At 38.2% G+C, this 23,230-nt stretch overlaps 1 protein-coding gene across 1 annotated transcript in view; it reads right to left on the bottom strand.

Annotated features, from left to right (window-relative positions):
* The window catches only part of TNRC6B (trinucleotide repeat containing adaptor 6B), a 225,161-nt gene that overhangs the window by 146,661 nt on the left and 55,270 nt on the right, over positions 1 to 23,230 (bottom strand). Inside the window, 1 exon segment of the mRNA XM_032492297.1 lies at positions 20,445 to 20,535. Within this exon segment, the coding sequence (XP_032348188.1) occupies positions 20,445 to 20,535 (91 nt within the window).

Below are 23,230 nucleotides of genomic sequence, written 5' to 3'. Positions count from 1 at the left end.
TATTTTTATTCATAAAATTTACACCACATCTTCACCTTCCTCCCACTATCATTCATTTGTTCAACAAATATTTATTGAGCACATATTCCATGCTAGGTACTGTGCTGAAATAATGGTGAAAAGAACAGCATTTGGCCTTGAAAAACTTACAGATTAGTGGGAGAGACAAAAAACAAAAACAAAAAACAAAACCTAGTCAATTACAATACAGTGTGAGAATGCAATGAAACAACTTAAGGGAGGAAGGGCATTTACTCTGTCTAAGGGAACCGATGCTCTAGACCTACCGAGACAGGCGCTCCATCTCCTTCCTACTTCAATCAGGAAATGGGCAGGACCCAAGGCTGGGCCTCGCCACCCATCTGCCCTGCTCCACACTGAGGTCTATGAACTCTGCACTCCGACTCGGACCACGAGCGCCTCTTCCATTCCCTCCCTCCATCTGAATCTGTGAGGAATCTTCACTGCCAGGTCTAGTACTGTGGTCTGAGGTTCTTTCCTCAGAGTCCATTCAGGGCCTCACCTGACAGGCATTTCAGTGATTTTCCTCCTCAGTGTCCCAGATTTGCTCACCACCAACTTGTTCTTAGGACATTCCTGTCTTGCCAATCCCTTACCTTTTTCTCTTCAGCTTCTGAAGTGCACAGCATAGCTGCAGAAAGTTACGAAACTGGTTCCTTTACAAATTACACCAACTAACTTCCACTCAGTGCTGACATTTCAGTGCCTCTGCCTGGGAGGCTCTTCTTCATCCTGTCTTTCTGGTGAACTTGTACTTAACCTTCAAAGACTGGTTCAAAGGTTACTTTTTAGGAAGCATTTTCTGCTATCTCCTTCCTAGCCCTTCCTCCTCCTCCCTTCCAGGTGTTCCTTCCCATTTACTCTGCAAGGCTTAGCAAGCAGCTGTGATCCATTGTTCACCCCTGCTGGTGAGCCCAGGAGGGAACAAAGTAACCTTGTCTGTGTATCCCACTCTTAACACAGCCCTTCCTGCGGCTCATTCATTCATTCCATGTAACTTCCGAATGCCTTCTAGGTGCTAAGCGCTGGGTTGAATGACTGACCTACTACACCACATTCCTCATTCACTTAACTTGTACATTTTCTCCTCTCCTCAAAGAATCCAAGTCCACCCACTAGACATCCTCTCTGGTCCATTCTTTCCGAAGGTGACAATGCCTAAGATTACCTTGTGAGCCTATCCCACACAAAGCTCCTTACTTTTTCTCTCGTGGCTGTATTATAAACCTGCGTCTTCACACATTCCTTCCCCCCACCCCCCACCCCCGTTGGCTGCTCTGCAAGGCTAACGTCATCACTTGCTTCTAAACTCATGACCTACACTACACTGCCTCCTCTGAGATCTTTCTAAGGAACCCTTCTTTCTCCCTTTCCAGTAAATCCATTCCCTCAATCTACAAGTATTTTATAATCTCTTCTATTCTGCAAAATTATTTTTGGCCTTATGATTCTCTCCAAATATCCTCCTGTTTTTTTTCCTTCCCATTACTATGCAAATTCTTAAAAGAATAAACTATGCCCCATTACTTCCACATTCTCATCACTGAGCACTCTCTTTCACTGCCCACAACTCACAACATGTATGAACCTCCCTTCTCCCACCCTCCCAATATAAATCACAGTTTTTGTTCAATATTCAGTGCTAACAGTGCTATTACTAAATAAATAACATACAGCTGAATCATATGGAACAGTATATTTAATTTCCTTTCTTGTACAACTTTTTTCTTTTCCCTGGAACCAGCAACTACTACCTCCTCTTAGGCTTTCTTTCAATTTTTTTTTGGCTTAATATTTATTATGTATTTTTCACTAATTCATCCTCAAACCCTCCAACAGAGCTGTAAATCTCCTCTTAATAAGTTCAAACACTTCAGGTAGTCTATCAAATTCATTTCAGGCTTGGAGACATTCCACAGGGGTTTTCTCCTGTTCCAGTCTAGACTGTTTGCTCTCTAGGCCGCTAAATAGCTGACACCTTGCCAAGGATGTCTCTTTCCCTTCATCTCTGGAATTCCTTGCTCTCTCCCCTTCACTGAAGTATCTGCTTCCCAGATCCTTTGTCTTCTTTTGTAGTTTATTCCTGGTTTAGGTGGGGCATATATTCCAGTAATTTCCTAATAAATGTCCTTATTTTATCCATATACTTAACATACAGGATTTTACCCACATACATAATCAAATATAGAAGTTCAAGTTAATAAACGTCTTCCTCCCCAGAATTCTTAAGGCCATGTTCCATGTTTTCTAGTGCCCAGAGCTGCTATATAGAAATTCGATAGTATTCTAAATCCTAATGTTTTAGATATGATCTGTTTTTGCTATGGAAACTTTTAGGATCCTTTATTTCTCCTCAGTTTTCTAAAATTGCAAACCACTAGGTATGGTTCTTTTTTCACTTACTGAGCTGGTACTGGGTAGGTACTTGTGACCTAGAAATTCAGGTTCTTCAGATTTGGGATATTTTCTCTATTTATTTGATAATTTTATCCCCTCCACTTTCTTTTCTCTCCTTCAGGAATTCCTGTTATTCAGTGTTGAATCTATAGGATTGATCCCTTAATTTTCTCCTTTATCTCTCAATTTTTATCACTTTAACTTTTTATTTTACTTTCTGATGATTCTCTTAACTTTACCTTCCAATACTTTGAATTAAACATTTTTTTCTGCTATTGCAAGTTAATTTGAAGAGCTCTTCTTCCTTGTTCTCTGAATAGTCCTTTTTTACAATCCTGTTCTTGTTCCCTGATTTTAATATCTTTTTATTTCTGAGGATATTATAGCGTGTTTTTATTTTGTTTGCATTAATTTTCTTCTGCTCCCTATATAATCTGTTTTCTCCAAGTTTCTCTTTTATCTTTGGTTTGGTCACTATCTTTTATTCACAGGTTTTTATAAAGTGTCTGGTCATCTTTGGCTATCCACTGATTTTTAAGAGTTAAGTCCTAAAGAGTCTGAAAGTGCTTTTTGTCTGTGGAGAAGGGAGAGGATTCTGCTTAACCCATGGTTGGCTTCCTGGATATCAGGACGGGACCTGGTCATTTCACTGGGAGAACTCTCAGATGCCTACATCTGTGTATTCTCTACCCCCCTCCCCGCCCCCTCCACCCCAGGCTGTTCAATTGCCCAGAGAGGTACCCCTTCAGTCCTTAGCCTAACAGGTATAAGTCTGGCTTCCAGTGTTCTGGGACTGAATTGGGGAAGAGTTAGAACAGTCTCACATAGCATGCAGACTTTGATTTAGTCCTTCAGTTTTTAGTTATGGTCCTCACCCCCATCCTCATCTCTGTCAGACTGGAAGACAGGTAGCTATCCAACTGTGAATGTGACGGGCAGGATACCTGGGGCCCTGCTCCTTGTAAATTTTGCAGCCAAACCTGCCATTTTCAGTGTCACTCCAAAAGCTTTCTAGCTTCCAAAATTTTGTTGGCATCTCTTATCTGCTTCATCTCCTCTTCCATTCACTTTCTTTCTGATGGATTTATGCTTACTGAAATCATTTTGTAAAAGTAATTTTAGTGGAGTTCTAGAAAGGAGCAGAGATTAATAACTGAGTTTAACCTACCATGTTCAGGCTACTTTTTTGGTTTGTTTTTTGGGGCAAGGGAAGAGTAATTAGATTTATTTATTTAAATGGAGGTGCTGGGTATTGAATCCAGGACCTTGTGCATGCTAGGCAGGCACTCTACCATTGAGCTATACTCTTCCCTCTCAGGCTACTTTAAAAACCCTTTTGCCTCTACTTTCCCCTCCTCATCAAAGGTGCTCTATTTAGTGCCACCAGTAAGTTTTTTGTTGGTTGTTTTCTTCTTTTAAAAAATTATTTAAAATTTTGACAGTTTTATGAGGTATAAGTGACATATATTAAACTGTATATAGAGTATATACAATTTGATAAAATTTGATGTATGTATATACTCATAAAACCATTATCAAAATCAAGAAAACGAACATATTCACCACTCCTGAAAGTTTCATCATGCCCCTTTTTAACTGTTCCCTCCTGCTCTCCTCCCCAGGTAATCACTAATGTCATTAAAGACTAGGTTTGCATCTTCTAGCATTCACATACATGGAATCACACAGCATGTACTCTTTTCGCTCCCACCCCTCCCCTCCACTTCTCTTCTCTTTGCTTTATTGCTCTGGCTAGAACTTCCAGTACAATGTTGAACAGAAGTATAGATAGCAGACATTCTTCTTTTTTTGTTGTTCTTCATCAAAGGAGTAAAGCACTAAGCCATTCACCGTTGAGTTCAATGTTAACTGTAGAATTTTCATAAAAGTCCTTTAACAGGGTGAGTAGTTCCTTTCTACTCCTATTTTGCCGAGTTTCTATCAGGAATGGATGTGACCATTGTCAAATGCTTTTTCTGCATCTGCTGAATTGATCATATGGTTTTTCTTTCTTACTTTGTTTATGTGATGAATTACATTGATTTCTGAATCTTAAACCAACCCCACATTCCTGGGATAAACCCTACCTGTTCACATATCATCCTTTTTATATATTGTTGGATTTAATATGCTAAAATTAGGTTTAGAATCTTTGCATCTATGTTCATAAGAGATACTAATCTGTAGTTTTCTTTTTGTGCAATTTCTTTGTCTGGTTTTGGTATAAGGGTAATGCTGGCCTCACAGAATGAGCTGGGTAGTATAGCTGACCCCTGAACAACACGGGTCTGAAATGCACAGGTGCAATTACATGCAGATTTTTTTCAATAGTAAATACACAGTACTACACAATTCCCAACTGGTTGAATCTGTGGATGTGGAGGAACCAAAGATACAGAGAAACCAAGTATGGGGAGGGCTGACTTTAAGTTATATTTGGATTTTGGACTGCCCAGAGGGTTGGCACCCTGAACTCCTGCATTGTTCAAAGGTGAACTTCATTCTCTTCTCTTCAAGTGAAATTATACAAATTCACATACAACCTAAGAACTTTAAATAGTATTCTACCATTTTCCACCTCCAGGCCTTTATGCTACTGCTATTGTACAACTCAGATATAAATGTTATAAATCCACAATGCATTTGTATTATTTTTGTTCAATCAATCAATTCTCTTTTAAAGAGATTTAAGTAACAGAAAAAAAGTCTTATATATTTACTCACGTAGTTTCCATTTTCTGAGCTCTTCATTCCTTTGTACAGACGCATATTTCCATCTGGCATCATTTTCCTTCTTCCTTTAACATTACTAATAGCAAGGGTATGCTGGTGATAAATTATTTCAGCTTTTGTATGTCTGAAAGAGTCTTATTTAGCCCTCAATTCTGAAAGAAATGTTCACTAGTTACAGAATTCAAGGTTAAGAGTTTTTTCTTTCAGTGCTTTAAAGATGGTGCTCTTTTGCCTTCCAATGAGAAATCTTTGTTCCTCTGTTAATAGTGTGTTTTTTCTCTCTGGTTTTAAGATTTTTCTCTATCACTGGTTTTGAGTAAATTGATTAGGATGTGCTTTGATGTGGTTTTCTTCCTTTTTCTTGTGCTTCAGGTACATTGAGCTTTTGGGATCTGTGGATTTATGGGTTTTCATCGAACTTGGAAAATTTGGGGCCGTTATTTCTTAGATATTTTTCTGCCCCCTCCCCTCTTCTTCAGAGATTCCAATTACATGTATATTAGACTGATGGAAGTTGTCCACAACACACTGATACTCTTTTCAGTTTTTTACTCTTTTTCCTCTCTGTTTCATGTTGGATAGTTTCTATTGGTAATTCTTTAAATTCACTAATCTTTTATTCTGCAGTGTCTAATCTGCTGCAATCCCATCCAGTATATTTTTCATCTCAAACATTATAGTTTTCAACTATAGAAATTTGATTTGGGTCTTTTTTAAAAAAATATTTTCCATGTTTCTACTTGACTTTTTGAACATCTGAAATACAATTATAATAAGTTTTAATATTCTTGCCTGCTAATTCTAACAAATCTGTGTCAAGTGTGAATTGTTTTCAATTGATTTGTTTTTCTTTTCACTGTTTGTATTTTCCTGGTTTTTACATGCCTGAAAATCTTTGCTTTGAATAGCAGACATTGAGAGGTTTTGCTGGGTCCTGAATATTTTTGGATTCCTATTAATACTTCTGAGCTTTGTTCTGAGATAGTTAAATTACTTTGCAACAGTTTGTTTCTTTTGGGTCTTGCTGTTAGGATATGTAAAGCCAGACCTAATAATTAGTTAGGGCTCATTATTCCCCACGACTGAGTGAGAACCCTACCAGTAATACTGCTGAGTACACTACCTAATGCTCCATGAATGATAAGGCTTTCCAGTCTGGAGAAACAGGTACTACTACTGGCACTGTTTGAATGCTAGACACTGTTCCTTCTAAATCCTCTTGGGTGGGTCCCCCTCCAGCCCCAGCTCTGAGTAGTCATATGCATGTGCCATAAAGTATTCTGCTGAATAATCAAGGTGAATTCTCTACTAATCTCCAAGGTTCTCTCTCTTTTAGCAGCTCTCTCCTCTTCAGTCCTCTGTCCTGCAAATTTTGGCTGCCTCAGTCTCCCCAGACTCTCAGCAATGTTGCCTCAACTGAGAAGGCAAACGCCACTAGGCTTTCCCGGGCTCCCCTTCCCCGTACTGTGGTCTGGAAACTCCCTCAAGATAGTATGCCAGTTTCATTAGGTCCCATTTGTTTATTCTTGCTTTTATTTCTTCTAGGAGAAAATTTTTGAGATGTATGTCAGATAATGTTTTGCCTATGTTTTCCTCTAGGAGGTTTATTGTATCTTGTCTTACGTTTAAGTCTTTGATCCATTTTGAGTTTATTTTTGTATATGGTGTAAGGGAGTGTTCTAGCTTCATTGTTTTACATGCTGCTGTCCAGTTTTCCCAACACTATTTGCTGAAGAGACTGTCTTTATTCCATTGTATATTCTTGCCTCCTTTGTCGAAGATTAGTTGACCAAAAGTTTGTGGGTTCATTTCTGGGCTCTCTATTCTGTTCCATTGGTCTATATGTCTGTTTTTGTACCAATACCATGCTGTCTTGATGACTGTAGCTCTATAGTATTGTCTGAAGTCTGGGAGAAGGAACCCTACCTCAGGATGACACTCGCACCCCAATGTTCATAGCAGCACTATTTACAATAGCCAAAACATGGAAACAGCCTAAATGTCCATCAACAGGTGACTGGATAAAGAAGATGTGGTATATTTATACAATGGAATACTACTCAGCCATAAAAAATGACAACATAACGCCATTTGCAGCAACATGGATGCTCCTGGACAATGTCATTCTAAGTGAAGTAAGCCAGAAAGAGAAAGAAAAATACCATATGAGATCACTCATATGTGGAATCTAAAAAACAACAACAACAACAACAACAAAAAAAGCGTAAATACAAAACAGAAATAGACTCATATACATAGAATACAAACTTGTGGTTGCCAAGGGGGCGGAGGGTGGGAAGGGATAGAGGGGATTTCAAAATCGTAGAATAGAGAAACAAGATTATACTGTATAGCACAGGGAAATATACACAAAATCTTATGGTAGCTCACAGAGAAAAAAATGTAACAATGAATATATATATGTTCATGTATAACTGCAAAATTGTGCTGAACACTGGAATTTGACACAACATTGTAAAATGATTATAAATCAATAAAAAATGTTAAAAAAAAATAAAAAAGACAGTATGCTGGGGTAGTCAGAGGGCTCACCTTGTTTTCCACTTCTGTCACCAGGGTCCTTCATTCCTTCATTACCTAATGTCCAGTGCCTTTAAAACCACTGTTTCAAATACATTTTGTCTATTTTTAAAATTATTATTTCTAGTGGGAGGGTAAATCCTATTCCTGATACTCCATCATGCCCAGAAGCTGAAGTCTCAATGACTTTTTTAATTAAAATTCTTTTCTTCCTTTTTTTTTTTTGTCTTGACTTTTTAAAAAACTATGGTAAAATGCACATAACACAAAGTTTACCGTTTTAACCATTTTAAGTTCACAGTTCAGGGCATTAAGTACATTCACACCATTGTGCGATCATCACCACCATTTATCTCTAGAACTTTTTTCATCTCCCAGACCGAAACTCTATATCCATTAAAAAATAAGTCTCCATTTTCTTCTCCCTTCAGCCCCTGGCTGGCCACCACCATTCTACTTTCTGTTTCTATGAATTTGACTCCTTCAAGTATACCTCATATATGGAGAATTATACAGTATGCATCCTTTGTGACTGGTTTGTTTCACTTAGCATAAAGTCTTCAACATTCATCCTACGTTGTGGCACGTGTCAGAGTTTCCTTATTTTTTAAGGCTGAATGCTACTTCATTTTACGGCTCTATCACATTTTGTTTACCCGTTCACCTGGTGATGGACATTAGGTTGCTTCTACCTCTTGGCCATTGTGAATAATGCTGCTATAAGCACAGGTGTGCAAATATCTGTTTGAGTCTCTGCTTTCGATTCTTAATGATTTTTTATTACTAAGTAGAATATCCTTTCTGGGTCCCTATTTCTCTTTGTCCTCTAAGTAACATTTGTCACAGTAGCCATCTTAATTTTAACCCTTTTGAAAATATCCTCTGCCTTATACTGGAGTACACTCTCCATTTCTTTTCTTCTCTCTCACCCAATCTTAGGATCTCTTTATTTATTCCTTCGACTTAAAAAGCTTTTCTCTCATACTGTTACATGAAAGCTTCCTTCACATCATTTAGGCGTCAGCTCAAGTGCCATCTCTGAAACGATGAGTGAAGTCCAATCACTGAGCTTCCACACGGAGTCACTCTCTAGCATAACACATATCACTAAGTAATAAGGGATCACTTATTTCTGTGTTTTGTTGTTTGTCTTCCCCCACCAAGAACGCAAACTCTTCAAGGCAGAGACTCTGAATGTCTTATTCATCATAAACTGGGCACAAGAAGATAGTCGATAAATATTTGCTGACTCTCTAATTTGCTCATCTCTGCTTCTCTTCTTCTGCTGCTCTCTCAACATTTACTTCCCTAGGTTCTGTCATTAGACCTCTCTCTTCACATTGTGCCACAGCAGTCCCTTCTAATCTCAGTTTCAAATATTAAATCCCAATTCTGTACTTTCAGGCTTCACCTTGCCCATCTCTAGCCCCATATTTTTTCACTTGGCTGACAGACACTGCTATGTGGACAGTATGCTGCCATCTCAAACTCTGTGTGCTCCATACAGAATGAACCCTATTCCCTCCCAAACCTGTTTCCTTTATGTCTCCTGTTTGACAATGGCATCCCCATACTCCCAAGTCACTTAACTTGAATCCTTGATGTTACCCCTGAGTTCTCCTTTTCCTTTTCTTTCACATCAAATTAACTGCTAAATCCCATCCATTTCATAAATGTGACACCTTTCCAATGACCCCTCTATTCCAGGCACCGTAGGTAGTTTAAAAAGAAAACATGTATGTTTCCTGAATATAAAGCTAAGAAGGACAGCTAATATTTTGCATGATAGAATCAATATTCAGAATGATCTTAGAGGACTAAGGAGAAGAGTAGAAGTTCCTAAAGTTGTTTTCTGTTTTTACTGAGTATAATTTATTAACAGAAAAATATACAAACCTTAATTGCAGAACTCAGTGAATTTTAGATATGGTTGCACCCATGTGACCACTAAACAGATCAAGACAGAACATTTCCACCTCCTCAGAAAACTCCAATATGCCCCTTCCCTTGAATTCCGCACCCCCCACCGACCCCAGGTAACTATTCTATCACCACAGATGAGCTTTACATGTTCATTAACTTCATATAATTAGGATGTACACTTTCACGTCTGTCTTTTCTAACTCACTATGTAATGGATTAGTGGTTGCCTGAGGCCAAGAGGAACAGAAATGAGGAGTAACTGCTAATGGTAACAGGGTTTCCTTTTGGCATAATGAAAATTTTCTTAAATTTGATTGTAGTGATGACAGTACAACTCTGTGAATATACTAAAAACCATTGAACTGTATACTAAAAAAAATTCTTTTATTGATGTATATTTGATTTACAGTATTATATTAGTTTCAGGTGTAGAGTATAGTGACTCAGTATTTTCATAGATGACACTCCATTAAAAGTTATTACAACACAATGGCTATAATTCCTTGTGCTTACCTATTTTATACATAGTAGTTTGTAGCTCTTAATCCCACACCCCTAACTTGCCCCTTCCCCCTTCCCTCTGGTAACCAGTAGTAGTTTTCTATACCTGTAAGTCTATTTCTGTCTTGCGATATACGTTCATTTGTATTGTTTTTGATTCTGCATATAAGTGATACCATATAGTATTTACCTTTCTCTGTCTGACTTATTTCACTAAGCATTAACATTATCTAGGTCCATCTACTTTGTTGCAAATGGCAGAATTTCCTTCTTTTTACAGCTGAGTATTATTCCATTGTGTATCTATATATCTACTCATCTGTCAATAATTTTGGGGCTGCTTCCATATCCTGGCTATTGTAAATAGTGCTGCTGTGAAATTTGGGGTGCACACATTTTTTGAATTAGTGTTATTGCTTTTTCTGGATATATACCCAGGAATGGAATTGCTGGGTTCCCTTATTTCCACATCCTCTCCAACATTTTGTTATTTGTAGACTTCCGGGGGGGTGGGGTAGGTTTGTTTGTTTGTTTGTTTATTCATAATGGAAGTACTTGGAATTGAACCTAGGACATTGTGTATGCTAAGCATGCACACTACCACTTAGTTATATCCTCCTCACCATTTGTAGACTTCCTGATGACAGCCATTCTGACAGGTGTGAGGTCGTATCTCATTGTTGTTTTGACTGTATTTCTCTAATAGTTAGCGATGTTGAGCATTTTTTCATGTGCCTGTTTACCAGCTGTATGTCTTCTTTGAAAATATTCAGGTCTTCTGCCCATTTTTGATTGGGTTATTTGGTTTCTTGATATTGAATTGTATGAGCTGTTCATATATTTTGGATATTAACCCCTTGTCAGTCACATCATTTGCAAATATTTTCTTCCATAGGTTGTCTTTTCATTTTATTGATGGTTTCCTTTGTTGTGCAAAAGCTGTTTAAATTTAATTAGGTCTCATTCCTTTATTTTTGCTTTTATTTCTTTTGCCCTAAGAGACAAATTCAAAAAAATATTGCTATAATTTAGGTAAAAGACTGTTCTCCCTATGTTTTCCTCTAGGAGTTTTATGGTTTCAGGTCTTACAGTTAGGTCTTTTATATATTTTGAGTTTATTTTTGTATATAGTGTGAGGAAATGTTCTAATCTCATTGTTTTACATATGACTGTTCAGTTTTCCCAGCACAACTTACTGAAAAGACTGTCTTTTCTCCATTGTATATTCTTGCCTCCTTTGTCATAGATTAATTGAACATAGGTGCATGGATTTATTTCTGGGCTCCCTATTCAGTTTCATTGATCTAAGTGTCTATTTTTGTGCCAGTACCATGCTGTTTTGATTACTGTAGCTCCTTAGTACAGTCTGAAGTCTGGGAGGGTGATACCTCCAGCTTTGTTCTTTTTTCTCATGACTGCTTTGGCAATTTGGGGTCCTTTGTGGTTCCATATGAATTTTAGGATTATTTGTTCTAGTTCTGTGAACAATGGCATGGGTATTATGAAAGGGACTGCATTAAGTCTGCAGGTTGTCTTGGGTAGTATGGCCATTTTAACAATATTAATTATCCCAATCCAAGAGCATGGGATATCTTTCTATTTCTTTGTATCTTCTTCAATTTCCTTCATCAGTGTCTTACAGTTTTCAGAGTATAGGTCTTTCATCTCCTTGGTTAAGTTTATCCTAGGTATTTTATTCTTTTTGATGTGATTTTAAATGAGTTTTTTTTCCTTTCTCTTTCTGACAGTTCATTATTAGTGTACAGAAAAGCAACAGCTTTCTGTATATTAACCTTGTATCCTGCAACTTTGTTGAATTCATAATATTAATTTCTAATAGTGAACGCTATACTTCAAATGAGTTAATTTTATTGTATGTGAAATATATCTTAAGAAAACTGTTAAGAAAAGAAAATAAAAATATCCAAAGTAATTCTTATGTATACAGGCATACCTTACAGATATTGTGGGTTTGGTTTCAGACAACCACAATAAAACAAATACTGTAATAAAGCAAGTCATATGAATTTTTTGGTCTCCCAGTGCACATAAAAATTACGTTTACACTATACTGTAGTCTATTAAGTGTGAGCAGCATTATGTCTAAAAAAACAATGTATATACCTTAATTTAAAAATACTTCATTGCTAATCATTAATACATGCTCACTTTATGAGTTTGGGAGATACGGTTTAACTATATGATATTGTATTTTGACAGGTTTAGTAGATTCCACAGAGATGTCTCAGAGGACTGTCTTCCAAACCAATTAAACTGCATTGCCTAAGAAAAAAAGTACTTTATTGCTAAAAAATGCTAACCATCATCTGAGCCTTCTGTGAGTCATAAGTTTTTTGCAATAGTAACATCAAAGATCACTGAGCACAGATCACCATAACAAATACAATAATGATGAAAAAGTTTGAAATATTGTGAAAATTACTAAAATGTGACACACAGAGACTCAAAGTGAGAAAATGCTATTGGAAAAATGGTGCCAACAGACTTGCTCGACACAGGGTAAGTACAAATCTTCAATTTATTAAAAAAAAATGCATTATCTGTGAAGCATGATACAGCAAAATGCAGTAAAACAAGGTGTGCTTGTACCAAAGTTTGACACACAACCGAAGCAGTGCCTACAGCTCTATATGTGGGCCTGTTCTCATCTCCCAGGTCCCCTCTACTCCTATATGCCGAGAACTCCCAAACATATATCTTGACATACTCTCTCATTCTCTCTTCTGAGTACCAATATGCCTATTAAATAGATTCTCCTGGAGTGCCTAAAGGTGCCTCAACAGTTCAAGATCCAAACCCTCCATGCATAACCCAGTTAAAAACATCAGCAGCACTGGTTATAACAGCTCCAACAAACCTTGCTCTACCTCCTATATCTCATGCTATCATTCAACCCACTGTTTCAAGCTGAAAACTTGGTCTCCAAGTGCCCCCATCCCATTCTTTCTGAACATTTTCCTGTTAGTGCTCTCCTCTTCAGACCTGATTCCAAGCCTTCCTCAATCCTGTTGAGGAGATTCCTACCTGGTTCTCCTATATCCATTTTAAATCCTATTTGTAATCACTTCTCCACACTGCTGCCACAGTGATCTTTCTAAAACATATCAGACCAGGTTTCTTCCCTTCAATAGCTGTTCCCTATTGCCTGCATGGGATTCTGTCTCTAACTTTATCTCTCACAGCTTCACACACACACACAATCCAATGCCCCAACATCTCTTCTCAAGAGGAGTGAATGACTCTGGACATGCACAAAGCACCCTTGTCCTTCATATGCATTCTTTTACCCAGATGATCTTTCTAAGAAGTTTCTCTGAGTCAACCAAGTTGATTACACTGTCATATAACTTCTTTAGGATGGAGTATTGCACTTAGCATGGCCTTTTAAGTGGGACAAATCTGGACTCCAATCCAAATTATGTTTGCCAGCTATGTAAACCAATAGGAAAAATACATATTCTGCATGGTTTCTTTCCCAGTCTGCTCTAAAAAAACCAGAATCCATGAACTCTCATTATAAATTTGCTGAATCAGATTCAGTCAAAGGTAGATATCCTAAACTTAAAGAAGCAAAAGACTCAGTCTAAATCATCTCATTTAACTCTCTTTAGTGTAAAGCCAGACAATAGACCCCTTTATTCTTTGCAGATAAATTCTAAGTTTACTTGTTACCTTTGATAACACTATAAAGAGAATGTTACAGCTAAAGTGTTGGCTTCCTAATTCAGTAAGTATTTTTTATTCATAGTAATTAAGAGAGATATATGGGCATGTAAATCTATACTATAGTTTTTAAATCCTAGAGCTTATTTATTTTTATTGTTTTCTTATAAACATTTAAACATACAAAAAAGTACAGAGAATAAGACTACAAACATCCAACTGCTCAGTTTTATTACAAACTTTATTATACTTGCTTAGATTTTGCTTATTAAAAAAAAAAAAATTCTAAGACCCTAGCTGCAGAATCTCTACAAATAGTAAGCTAACATCAACTCAGACCATCAACCTAAATTATACTAAATTTAAAGTGAGACATAGCTGTGCAATTAAAATTAAGAATTCTAATCCATCCTCACTGAGAAATATAATGGAAGCGACTGTCCCAGGAATGCTGGGTTTTGCCTCCTAATTCATAAGTCCTTCTATGGGATCTACTTTCTCATCTATGTGCCCTGCCATCCCATTCAGAGAACTCAAGACCCAATGGAAATCAGTCCACAGGCTGGGTTGGACAAATCAGATTCTCTTTCTTTAGAAAATTTGTGGGTGAAGATGCAGATATTCTAGTCTATCTTCTACATAAACACCAGTTACCATAAGAAGGCAAATCATAAAGTAAAATGCACATCTCACTCCCATTCTTCAAAAATCTGTTGTCTATTATTAAAACTCCTTAGCCTAAAATATCTGGTCTCCGCCATTACCTCCTCTTCAGCCTGGCACCCAATACACATATCACCGTGCAGAGGATTAAAGATGACTCTAAATTTTCTGCCAGTCCTCTCGTTGAGAGGTAGAATCTGTCTTCCCTCCCTTTGAATCTAGAGTGGCCCTGTGACTGGCTTTAACTCAAAAGAATGCAGAGGGAGTAAAGCTGTGTGACTTCTGAGGCTGGGCCTTAATATATCCGCTGCTTTTGCACGCTTGGAATGTTCCCTCTTGGAGCCCAGTCGCCATGCTGTGAGAAACCCAAGCCACGCGGAGAGGTCATATGTAGGAGATCCTTGACGCTGGGGTCAACAGCCTTGAGCTGAGCTCCTAGCTGACAGCCAACACAGACTGCCAGCCATGTAAGTGAGCCGTTTTGGGCATTTCTGGCCTGCTGGGCCTCCAGAGGATGGCAGCCCTTGCTGACACCACTTTGGAGCAGGAGAACTGCCCTATTGAGCCCAGCCAACTACAGAATCATGAGACATAATAAGCTGTACTGGTGGTATATGTGTGTTTTTAAATATATATAGAACTTTTATTTTTTAGAACAGGTTTAGATTAACAGAATAATTAACTGATTGACTAAAAAGGTATATCATTTTTTAAATCTCAGAAAGAATAAAACAAAAGGGACAATGTAAATAAATAGCTACCATATAAGATATGCCAATAAATCCACACTAGAATGGAACAGCCCCCCAAGTAACGTACACTCCCACCACGTAATAGCTAGACCAGGCACTAAGAAAACTGATCACTGCATTCAGTGCGTCAAAGCCACATATGATAGATAAAACAGTATCTATGCTTAGATTAATGTGACAATGTAGGCATATAAATACTAAATAAATTAAGTTACATGAGTCTCTCTCTAAGGGAATCATGCCAATGAACTATATACCCAACCTTTGGATTTCCTGATATGTCTTCAGCCTTTTATACAGAACATAATTTTCATATTTAACTTCTGTAAGTGTGGAACAGTAAGACAGATGCGTGGTTAACTGTGTTCGTTCTATTCAATTTTCTCTCTCACAGACACAGCAGGGAAGTCAAATAAGTCCTGAAATGGTCCTTGGGAAAAATATAAGGAATAGTCACTGTGCCTCCAAAGGATATATTCAGGGGCTTATGAAGTTTTACATTAATAACAACTCTGTCGATTGCTGTCCTAAAGGACATTTTTACAATAGAAGCTTCCACTAAAATAGCAGAACTCTGTTTGAAGAAGTGATTAGGTCATACAAAATTATATTCTGGTGACCATTCAGGAAAAAAAGCTAGTTCTAATGTTAAATTTCACAGTTCTACTGTGAAATTTAACATTCTTTTTCCTTGCTTCCACTTAGAATTCTTGGAGCCCCAAGAATCAAAACAAAGAAAATCACAGTTCACTAAGGCTGCTTTGTGTGTCAGCACCCAGCACAGTTCCTGGCATGTAATAGATGCTCAATAAATATTTGCGGAATTAATAAGAGGAAAGGAAAGGGGGAGGGGGGAAAGGAGGTTAAAAAAAAAAAGGCAATGAAAAATCGAAAGAACATTTGTACTTAATTATAGATTTATCCATGGCCAATCTACAGCAAACTTTTAGAAGCCATCTTCTGCTTTTTCTCTTTCGAGCAGGGAAATGGAATCTTCCTAAACTCAAAAGATCAAAGTACACATTTCCCAACTTGTGACGGATATATAACCCCCAGTGCATCTCTGAACTTCAACATCTCTCTCTCAAAAAAAAAAAAAGTTATGGAAGACGTTGCTCAGTTTCAGAGAGTATTTCTTCAAAAGGAACATCATAATTCTCCAAGAAGACTTCCTTTGTCAATCCCATCTGACCATAAACATCCTTGACTTCTATTCGCACAATATGTACATGGGTGTTTTTTTTTTAAACTGCACGGACCCTTTCATTCACTTATCAGCTATTCTTAGGACCTTTTCTACAAATGCAATTTCAAAAATTCCAATTTCCCCTTAGTAGGAAGTCTAAACTCGTCATTTCAAGTCCTCAATCATGCATTCTAAACTCTCCAAATAACAATGACTTCTATTTCGGAGGCAACATGAGGAAAAGCTGAACCCCACTGTCTTTCTTTCCTCCTCCATGTATCTCTTAACTACCAGACAGGAGTCAGAAGAGCGGGTCAGATGTGCACTCAGGCACTGCCACAGCTGCAGGGCCCAGCCTCGCTGATCCCCAGGTTCCTTTAAGCTCACAAATCCGGGGAACTTTTCCCATAAACACACACTCATTTCTTCCTCCACTCATTTCTGCCCTCTTTTCTCAAACAAGCACAGGCCTCCACCATTTAAAAAAAAACTTTCACTTGAACTAATGCCTCCTACCCACTGCTCTTCTCCATTTACTTTAAAACTTCCTAAAATTGGATAGCAAACTATAGTCACCACTCTTACTTTTTTTTTAAATCATTTAATTTCCTTCTAATCCATAAAACTTGGTTTCTCATCCTCTTACTCTTGAAGGCCATTAATAACTTCTTTTTAAAAACTTTCTTATTATGGAAAATTTCAAGCAGATACAAAGTAAATACAAATGAACCTGTATGTACACATCACTAAGCTTCAACTGTTGTCCATGTTGTCAGGTGTGTTTCATTCACACTTCCACCCATCCTCCATTCCCAGTCAATTATTAGTCTACAGTTTTGCAGGTAAAGTGTACTTGGAAAATTGTAATTTTTATTGTAATTGTAAATTATAGCAGTATAATTTTGACAAATGGATATACCTGTATAACCCACACCCCTAACAGATACAGAATATCTCCATCTCTCCAGAAAATTTTGTGTCCCTTCTCTTGAATTTACTCTTCAAAACACAAATCCAGATGCATTTTCTCAATTACCAACCTCCTTGGCTTCTTGGCAGCATCTGACAGTACCAAGTCTATCTTTTGCTTAAAACTTACCTCCTGATTCCTATGAAGCAAAAGTATTCCAGTTCACCCACAAGTCATATCAGTTTTATCTCCAAATTATACCTTGGCTCTTTCTCTCCTCGACTTCAGTGCACTACCCTAGCCCATCTTTCCTCTCACCTGGGTGATGAACTACAGCTGCCACTCACTGGCTCCCTGCTCCGACTCCAGCCTCTCTCCCATCCTTTCTCCACACAGTAGCCAAAGTGATCTTTCACAAATGCAAATCATACCATGCCACTCCCTAACGTGGCAGCCTTCAGTGGATTCCCAGTTTATGGAGAATAAACCCATATTCTACACCATGGCCTTAAAGGTCTTGCAAGGGCTCTGCCTCACTCCCTAACCTCCTATCACCACTTGGCCACAAGGGACTTCTGATAGTTCCTGGAAGACAACAATGGCTTTGGAGCTGTTTTTTCTGACCCAATACAGTTCTTCTAGCTCCTTACATAGCTGGCCCCCTCAGCCTTTACCTCTCAGCTGAAATGTCACCTTTTCAGAGCCTTCATTGACCAACCCAAGCATATTCTCCTAGTCACCCTATATTATATTGCTTGATTTTATCTTCTTCATAGTATTGATCATAATCCATAATTATTATCTTTATTTATATTTGTTTTTTTCCCACTAAAATGTAACCACCTTGAAAGGAAGAACTATGTCTTGTTTGTTTATTGTTGTATCCCCCAATAACACAGGCTCAAGAACTATTTATTGAAAAAAAATGGATTTAGTTCAAAATTATTATGTTTTGTAGAAAATTCCCCACTTTTCCTCAAAATCAGTTACCTTTCGTAACTTTTCTGTTAACAGAAAACCACAAATTATGTTGCTATGATAATTAATGAAATTAAGTACTATGATAAATTCATACATTAACATCAAATCATTCCAAATATATTAAGATTTTAAACAAAGAGAAGCATAAGAAGAAAAAAGTAATAAAAACGTAACTTAAACTGACTGATAAAAATAAAGTTATAATCTAATTTTTGATAACAGAAGCATCTACTTACTGCAACTATAAAATGAATGTTCTTTTTTCAGTCTAGTTGATTCTAAACTGATACATTATTCAGTAACTGAAAAATCAAGAAATGCAGTCCTTCTTTCTAGGGGGACAAAAAAAGGTAGAAACTGAGACTCTGGCACAATTAAATAGTCTCTATTGGTCTAGTTACATGCTTGCCAAGCAATCTTCCAATTACAACTCAGCTTTCTAGGGAGAGAATGCACTAGCCAGAGGATCCAAGAATCCAGTCTTCCTTAACACTGTAGTTCATCACAAACTAATTAATTAGGGTCGTGGAGAAGGGTGCACGTGCACTACAGAAATCTTGGGGCATGTGTATTCTGGGAGTCCTGGGTGTGCGTCTGTGTGTGTGTCTGGGGGAGATTCCCAGTGCATGTGCATGTCTCACATGTTCTGACTATACCTAAATGAGATTCAGGATCTGGATGAGTCTGATCAAAGTCTATAGGCTTCTGCTTTGGCTACAGAAAGAAGGAAGTGAGATGGAAAAAAAACAAACAAGAGGACAGGATGACATCTGTCCTTTTACCTAACACAAGGACTGTAGTGAGGAGGGATTCAGAAAGAAGCTAAATGAGTTGTTTCCACAAGGAGACTGGAGACTCAGGGCACAAACAGTGCTTCTCTGAAGCCCAGTCCACAAAGTGCAACAGAGCAGAGAAGGGGATGGCCTCTCTACAACTTGGTGAAGTGTTGTATGAGGCCAAGAGGCAGTGAAGACTGATCTGATGGGAATCCACACACATTTTTTTTTCCTGTCTTCTTTGTTTTTTAATAATTTATTGATGTGAAATTCACATAACATAAAACTAACCATTTAAAGGTGAACAACTCAACAGTATTTGGTACATTTAAAATGTTGTGCAATTACTACCTCTATTAAGTTCCAAAACATTTTCATCACCCCAAACAGAAACCCCATGCCCATTAAGTAGTCACTCCTCATTCCCCTTCCCTCTAACTGGTCCCTGGCCACCACCTGTCTGTGTTCTGGCCATGGATTCATCTACTCTACATATTTCTTATAAATGCAATCACACAATATGTGACCTTCTGTGTCTGGCTTCCTCCAATTAGCGTGTTTTGGAGGTTCCCCATGACGTTTTCATACCTTTCCACTTCTGCTGTGGTAGAAGAGTAAGTCTCCCCACAGAGAGTACCAGGAAAGGTAGCAGCAGCGAAAGGACACCCCCAGGAGGGTTCAGGGCAGATAATGCTGCAGGGCTGGGCACTGTCCAGGACACAGTGTGAGACACCCTCAGAGTGCCCAGGAAGGACTGGAGACAGCTTTGAAAGGACAAAGAGGGTGAGAAGGTGATACTGAGGGCTCCATATGACCAGACAGAGAAAGAGCCAAGGAGATTCACGAAATGGGGCCAGATATAGACAGATAAGCATGTATATAACTACTTATATACAGGGTTTAACAATGATAATATTCATTCAAGCTTTAGCTTGAAGAGCCAAGCCAAACAAGTTACCATTTAAAATTTTACAATATAATTTAAAACGTCTAAAAAATTACCAGTGATGTCTTCTATGCAGCAGGAAAAAGGGACAGGCTTTTTTACTTTTTACCTTACACACTTCTGATTTGTTTTAATTTTCAAAATAAGTACATACAACTTGCATAACAAAACATTAAAAGATAAAGTGCTAGTATTCTACAAAGAAATCATAAATTTCTCTGAATTCAGTAAAAATTTGTTTTAAATTTGTCATATACTACAACAAAAATGGATATTAAGGAGAAAAAATCCTCTCAATCTTAGGTTCAGTTCTAATTTAAATCAATCAAATTTCTAAATTCACCTGAAACACAACATTCACTCTACTCATTCACTGCCCCTGTTGTTCAATTTCTGCTCAAACTGTTTGGTCCTTTAGTAATTCACTGACCTTGGAACTGCTTTCTTCCGATACTTCTCCCTCATTGGTTTGCATGGGAACAGACTCTGTGCAAAACTCTGCAGAAACACACAAATACTGCCTGAAAGAGATAAGAAGAGAAAAAATACGTAAGGAATTCAGTGTGAAAACTTGTTTTTTTTTTTTCAAAAATTAGACTGAATTTCTGTCACCAAGACCATAAATACTGTGAAGCAATGACCTTAAGAAATGTGTGTGTGTGGTGTGTGTGTGTATGCATATGTGTGTAGGTTTGTGTACGCACATCCACAAGCATCCTAGGTAAGAAAGGAGGGAGAAGGGTAGGAAGGGAATCTTCGTCACCTTGAGGGTAGTTAGGAAAGGTTTGAGACACTGGAGTATTAAACAGTTCTAGATTTTTTTCCTCTTTTTATTTGATTTTCGCAGAGATAACAGTGAAAATCTTCAGCAATTCATACAGTATAAACTCTGACCTGTCAGAAAGAAGGCCCACTAAGTAAAGCAGTGGACAAGTTGTTATGCTGTAGCAGGTCATACTGTCTGGATACTGGGCTAGGAAATTGAAAGTGGCTGAGTTTCTTGGGTTTATAATTTATGTTCAACATTAATGATATTTTATAATTGAAATTAAGGTGTCCTCTATTGGTTGATCCCATCTTTTTATTGTAAGAAAATTTGCTTAATAAACTAAATGTCAGTTAATTTATTTTTATATGAGAACAGGCTATTCATAGGGCAAGACAATAAAAAGTAGTAATTTTTCCTCTAAGAATAAAATGAGTCAAATAAAAGTGTGTTAAAATTTTATGAATTAAATAAAATGTACCAAAAAGAAACTACTAAAAGTTTGTGCAAAATTCAAACTAATTCATTAAATACATAATTATTAAAGAATAATTATTCAAACTGACACAAAATGAATCTCCATTATATCAGGTATGAATATTTTAAAACCTCTCAAGTACTTCAAAGGGCTCACAGCTATGTATGAAAACTAAAAAGATGCTTGACATTGTATCTTTTTTGTGTGCGGAGAAATATTTATGACCGCAGCAGACTGGGGACCTTGAGATCTGGCTCTGTGTGCAGGTTTCTCAATAAACATCCGCAAGACCTGAGGCCAAAAAGGTCCTTCCGGGAATCTGTTTCCTCACCTGTTGAGTGGGAAAGTGTATCAAAATATCTACCGTGCCCACTATGAGGTTTTGGGGGAACCATTATGTATTTATGCAATGTGAAATGTGAAATTGGTACAGCGAAAGCTCCTTAACCAACCCCCATTCATTCACTCCACCTGACCTGACGCTGCCCATTCCCTCTGTAAAACATACAATTGATGCTCACAGCAAGTGAAACCGGACTTCTCTAGTTGGTTTTGCCCCTCACAGGCTTACGACAGTTGTACAAAAGCAGAACTGTTCTTTCTATGAAAACTAAATTGGTAGCACTGGAAAAACCTCAATAACATAACTAGAAAGGTCTGGTATACAAATGCTTCACAAACGTCTTTAAGTTCCCATTCCACTTTGCTGAAACAGAGGTGGTATTTCATAGAGATACATTATAGGCACAGCTAACCAAGAAAGCTACCCCATTATCCCTGTGCCATTTCCGTTTCAATGTGCTGGGAAAGAGGAATGCTTCTTCCCCTCTCCTGGGGTTTCACCTCTGGCTCCTCTCCACCCACATGCTTCACCCCAGGGGAGGCACAGGATCTTATCTGAATGGTGAGTTCAGAAGGAGAAACAAGGTATGGAGCTCAGCCCCTTCTCTCTCTTCCCTTTGGAAGCCAGCTGTCCCCCAGGAGCATGCACTGTCCTTTATTCTTATACCCATAAATACAGGTCCCTCACAATTACTTGTGACAAGGTAAGTCTGCTGAATTCTGAGGTTCAGTGTTAAGACTGTTCTCTTGCCCGTAGATGTACGCCACATTCTCCCAATTTTCTCAATTGGTATAGAATTAAGCCAAGGGGGAAAGTGCTATTTATTAGGTCTCTCAAAGACCCTAAATCTGGTGCATTTGAGACTAGAGTCTTGATAAGTGGACATGAAGCATAATTTGGGGAGATAAATTCACGTGGAATTTCTGAGGCTTCTGTTCAGGTCAGGATTTGGGGCCTTAGTTGTTAGTGAGAGGGCAAACCGTTTTGACCCTGCAGAGGTTTACTTTAGGTCACGTGAGTTTTTACAGTTATACACTAGCTTTTAACTATTGAGGCCAAATTAGACGTTTAGAAAGCAGAGGCCACACTGTATTTTGACCTTAGTGGCGACTGTAGTTATGGTAACTCTGTCTTCAGGTATGTGGCTGTTTCTATAGAGACAAGGCTGCATGCACCAGGCACAGAAGCCTTAGCAAAGGCTTGGGGGCTTTGCCGGCCTCGGCAAAGCAACAAGCCACAGTCAGCTGTGGTGGCGGTGGTGGTGGTACTGAAAGCTCATCTAAATGTCAGCTGTGCAAGCGGCCTCAGCGTACATCGGCCACTCTGGCCTAGCAAGCAAATGCCAGCCGTGCTGGCCTCAGCAAAGGGAATGGGGAATTAGCAGGCTTGGGTGGCTTCAAAGTACAGAGGCTGCGGCCTGACCTTGAATTATGCAGGCACAGCTTTTCCTAAGCGTGCAGGGCTGAGGCAATGATTGGACTTTAGGGAAAACAGACTTTCTTCATATAGATCGTTTAGAGATCAGTGAGAGCAACAGTTATTTGCTGCATGGAAGCGGCCAAGCAGCTGAATTTCAAACAGCACACGTGCTATAAAACCAGTGAGGGTCTATGTGTAAACTGCCTGGGC

The sequence above is a fragment of the Camelus ferus genome, chromosome 12 (assembly GCF_009834535.1).
Source record: "Camelus ferus isolate YT-003-E chromosome 12, BCGSAC_Cfer_1.0, whole genome shotgun sequence".
Taxonomy (NCBI): Eukaryota; Metazoa; Chordata; class Mammalia; order Artiodactyla; family Camelidae; genus Camelus; species Camelus ferus.
Note: the sequence above shows the minus strand (reverse complement) of the source record. Positions and strands in the feature narration are given on the sequence as shown.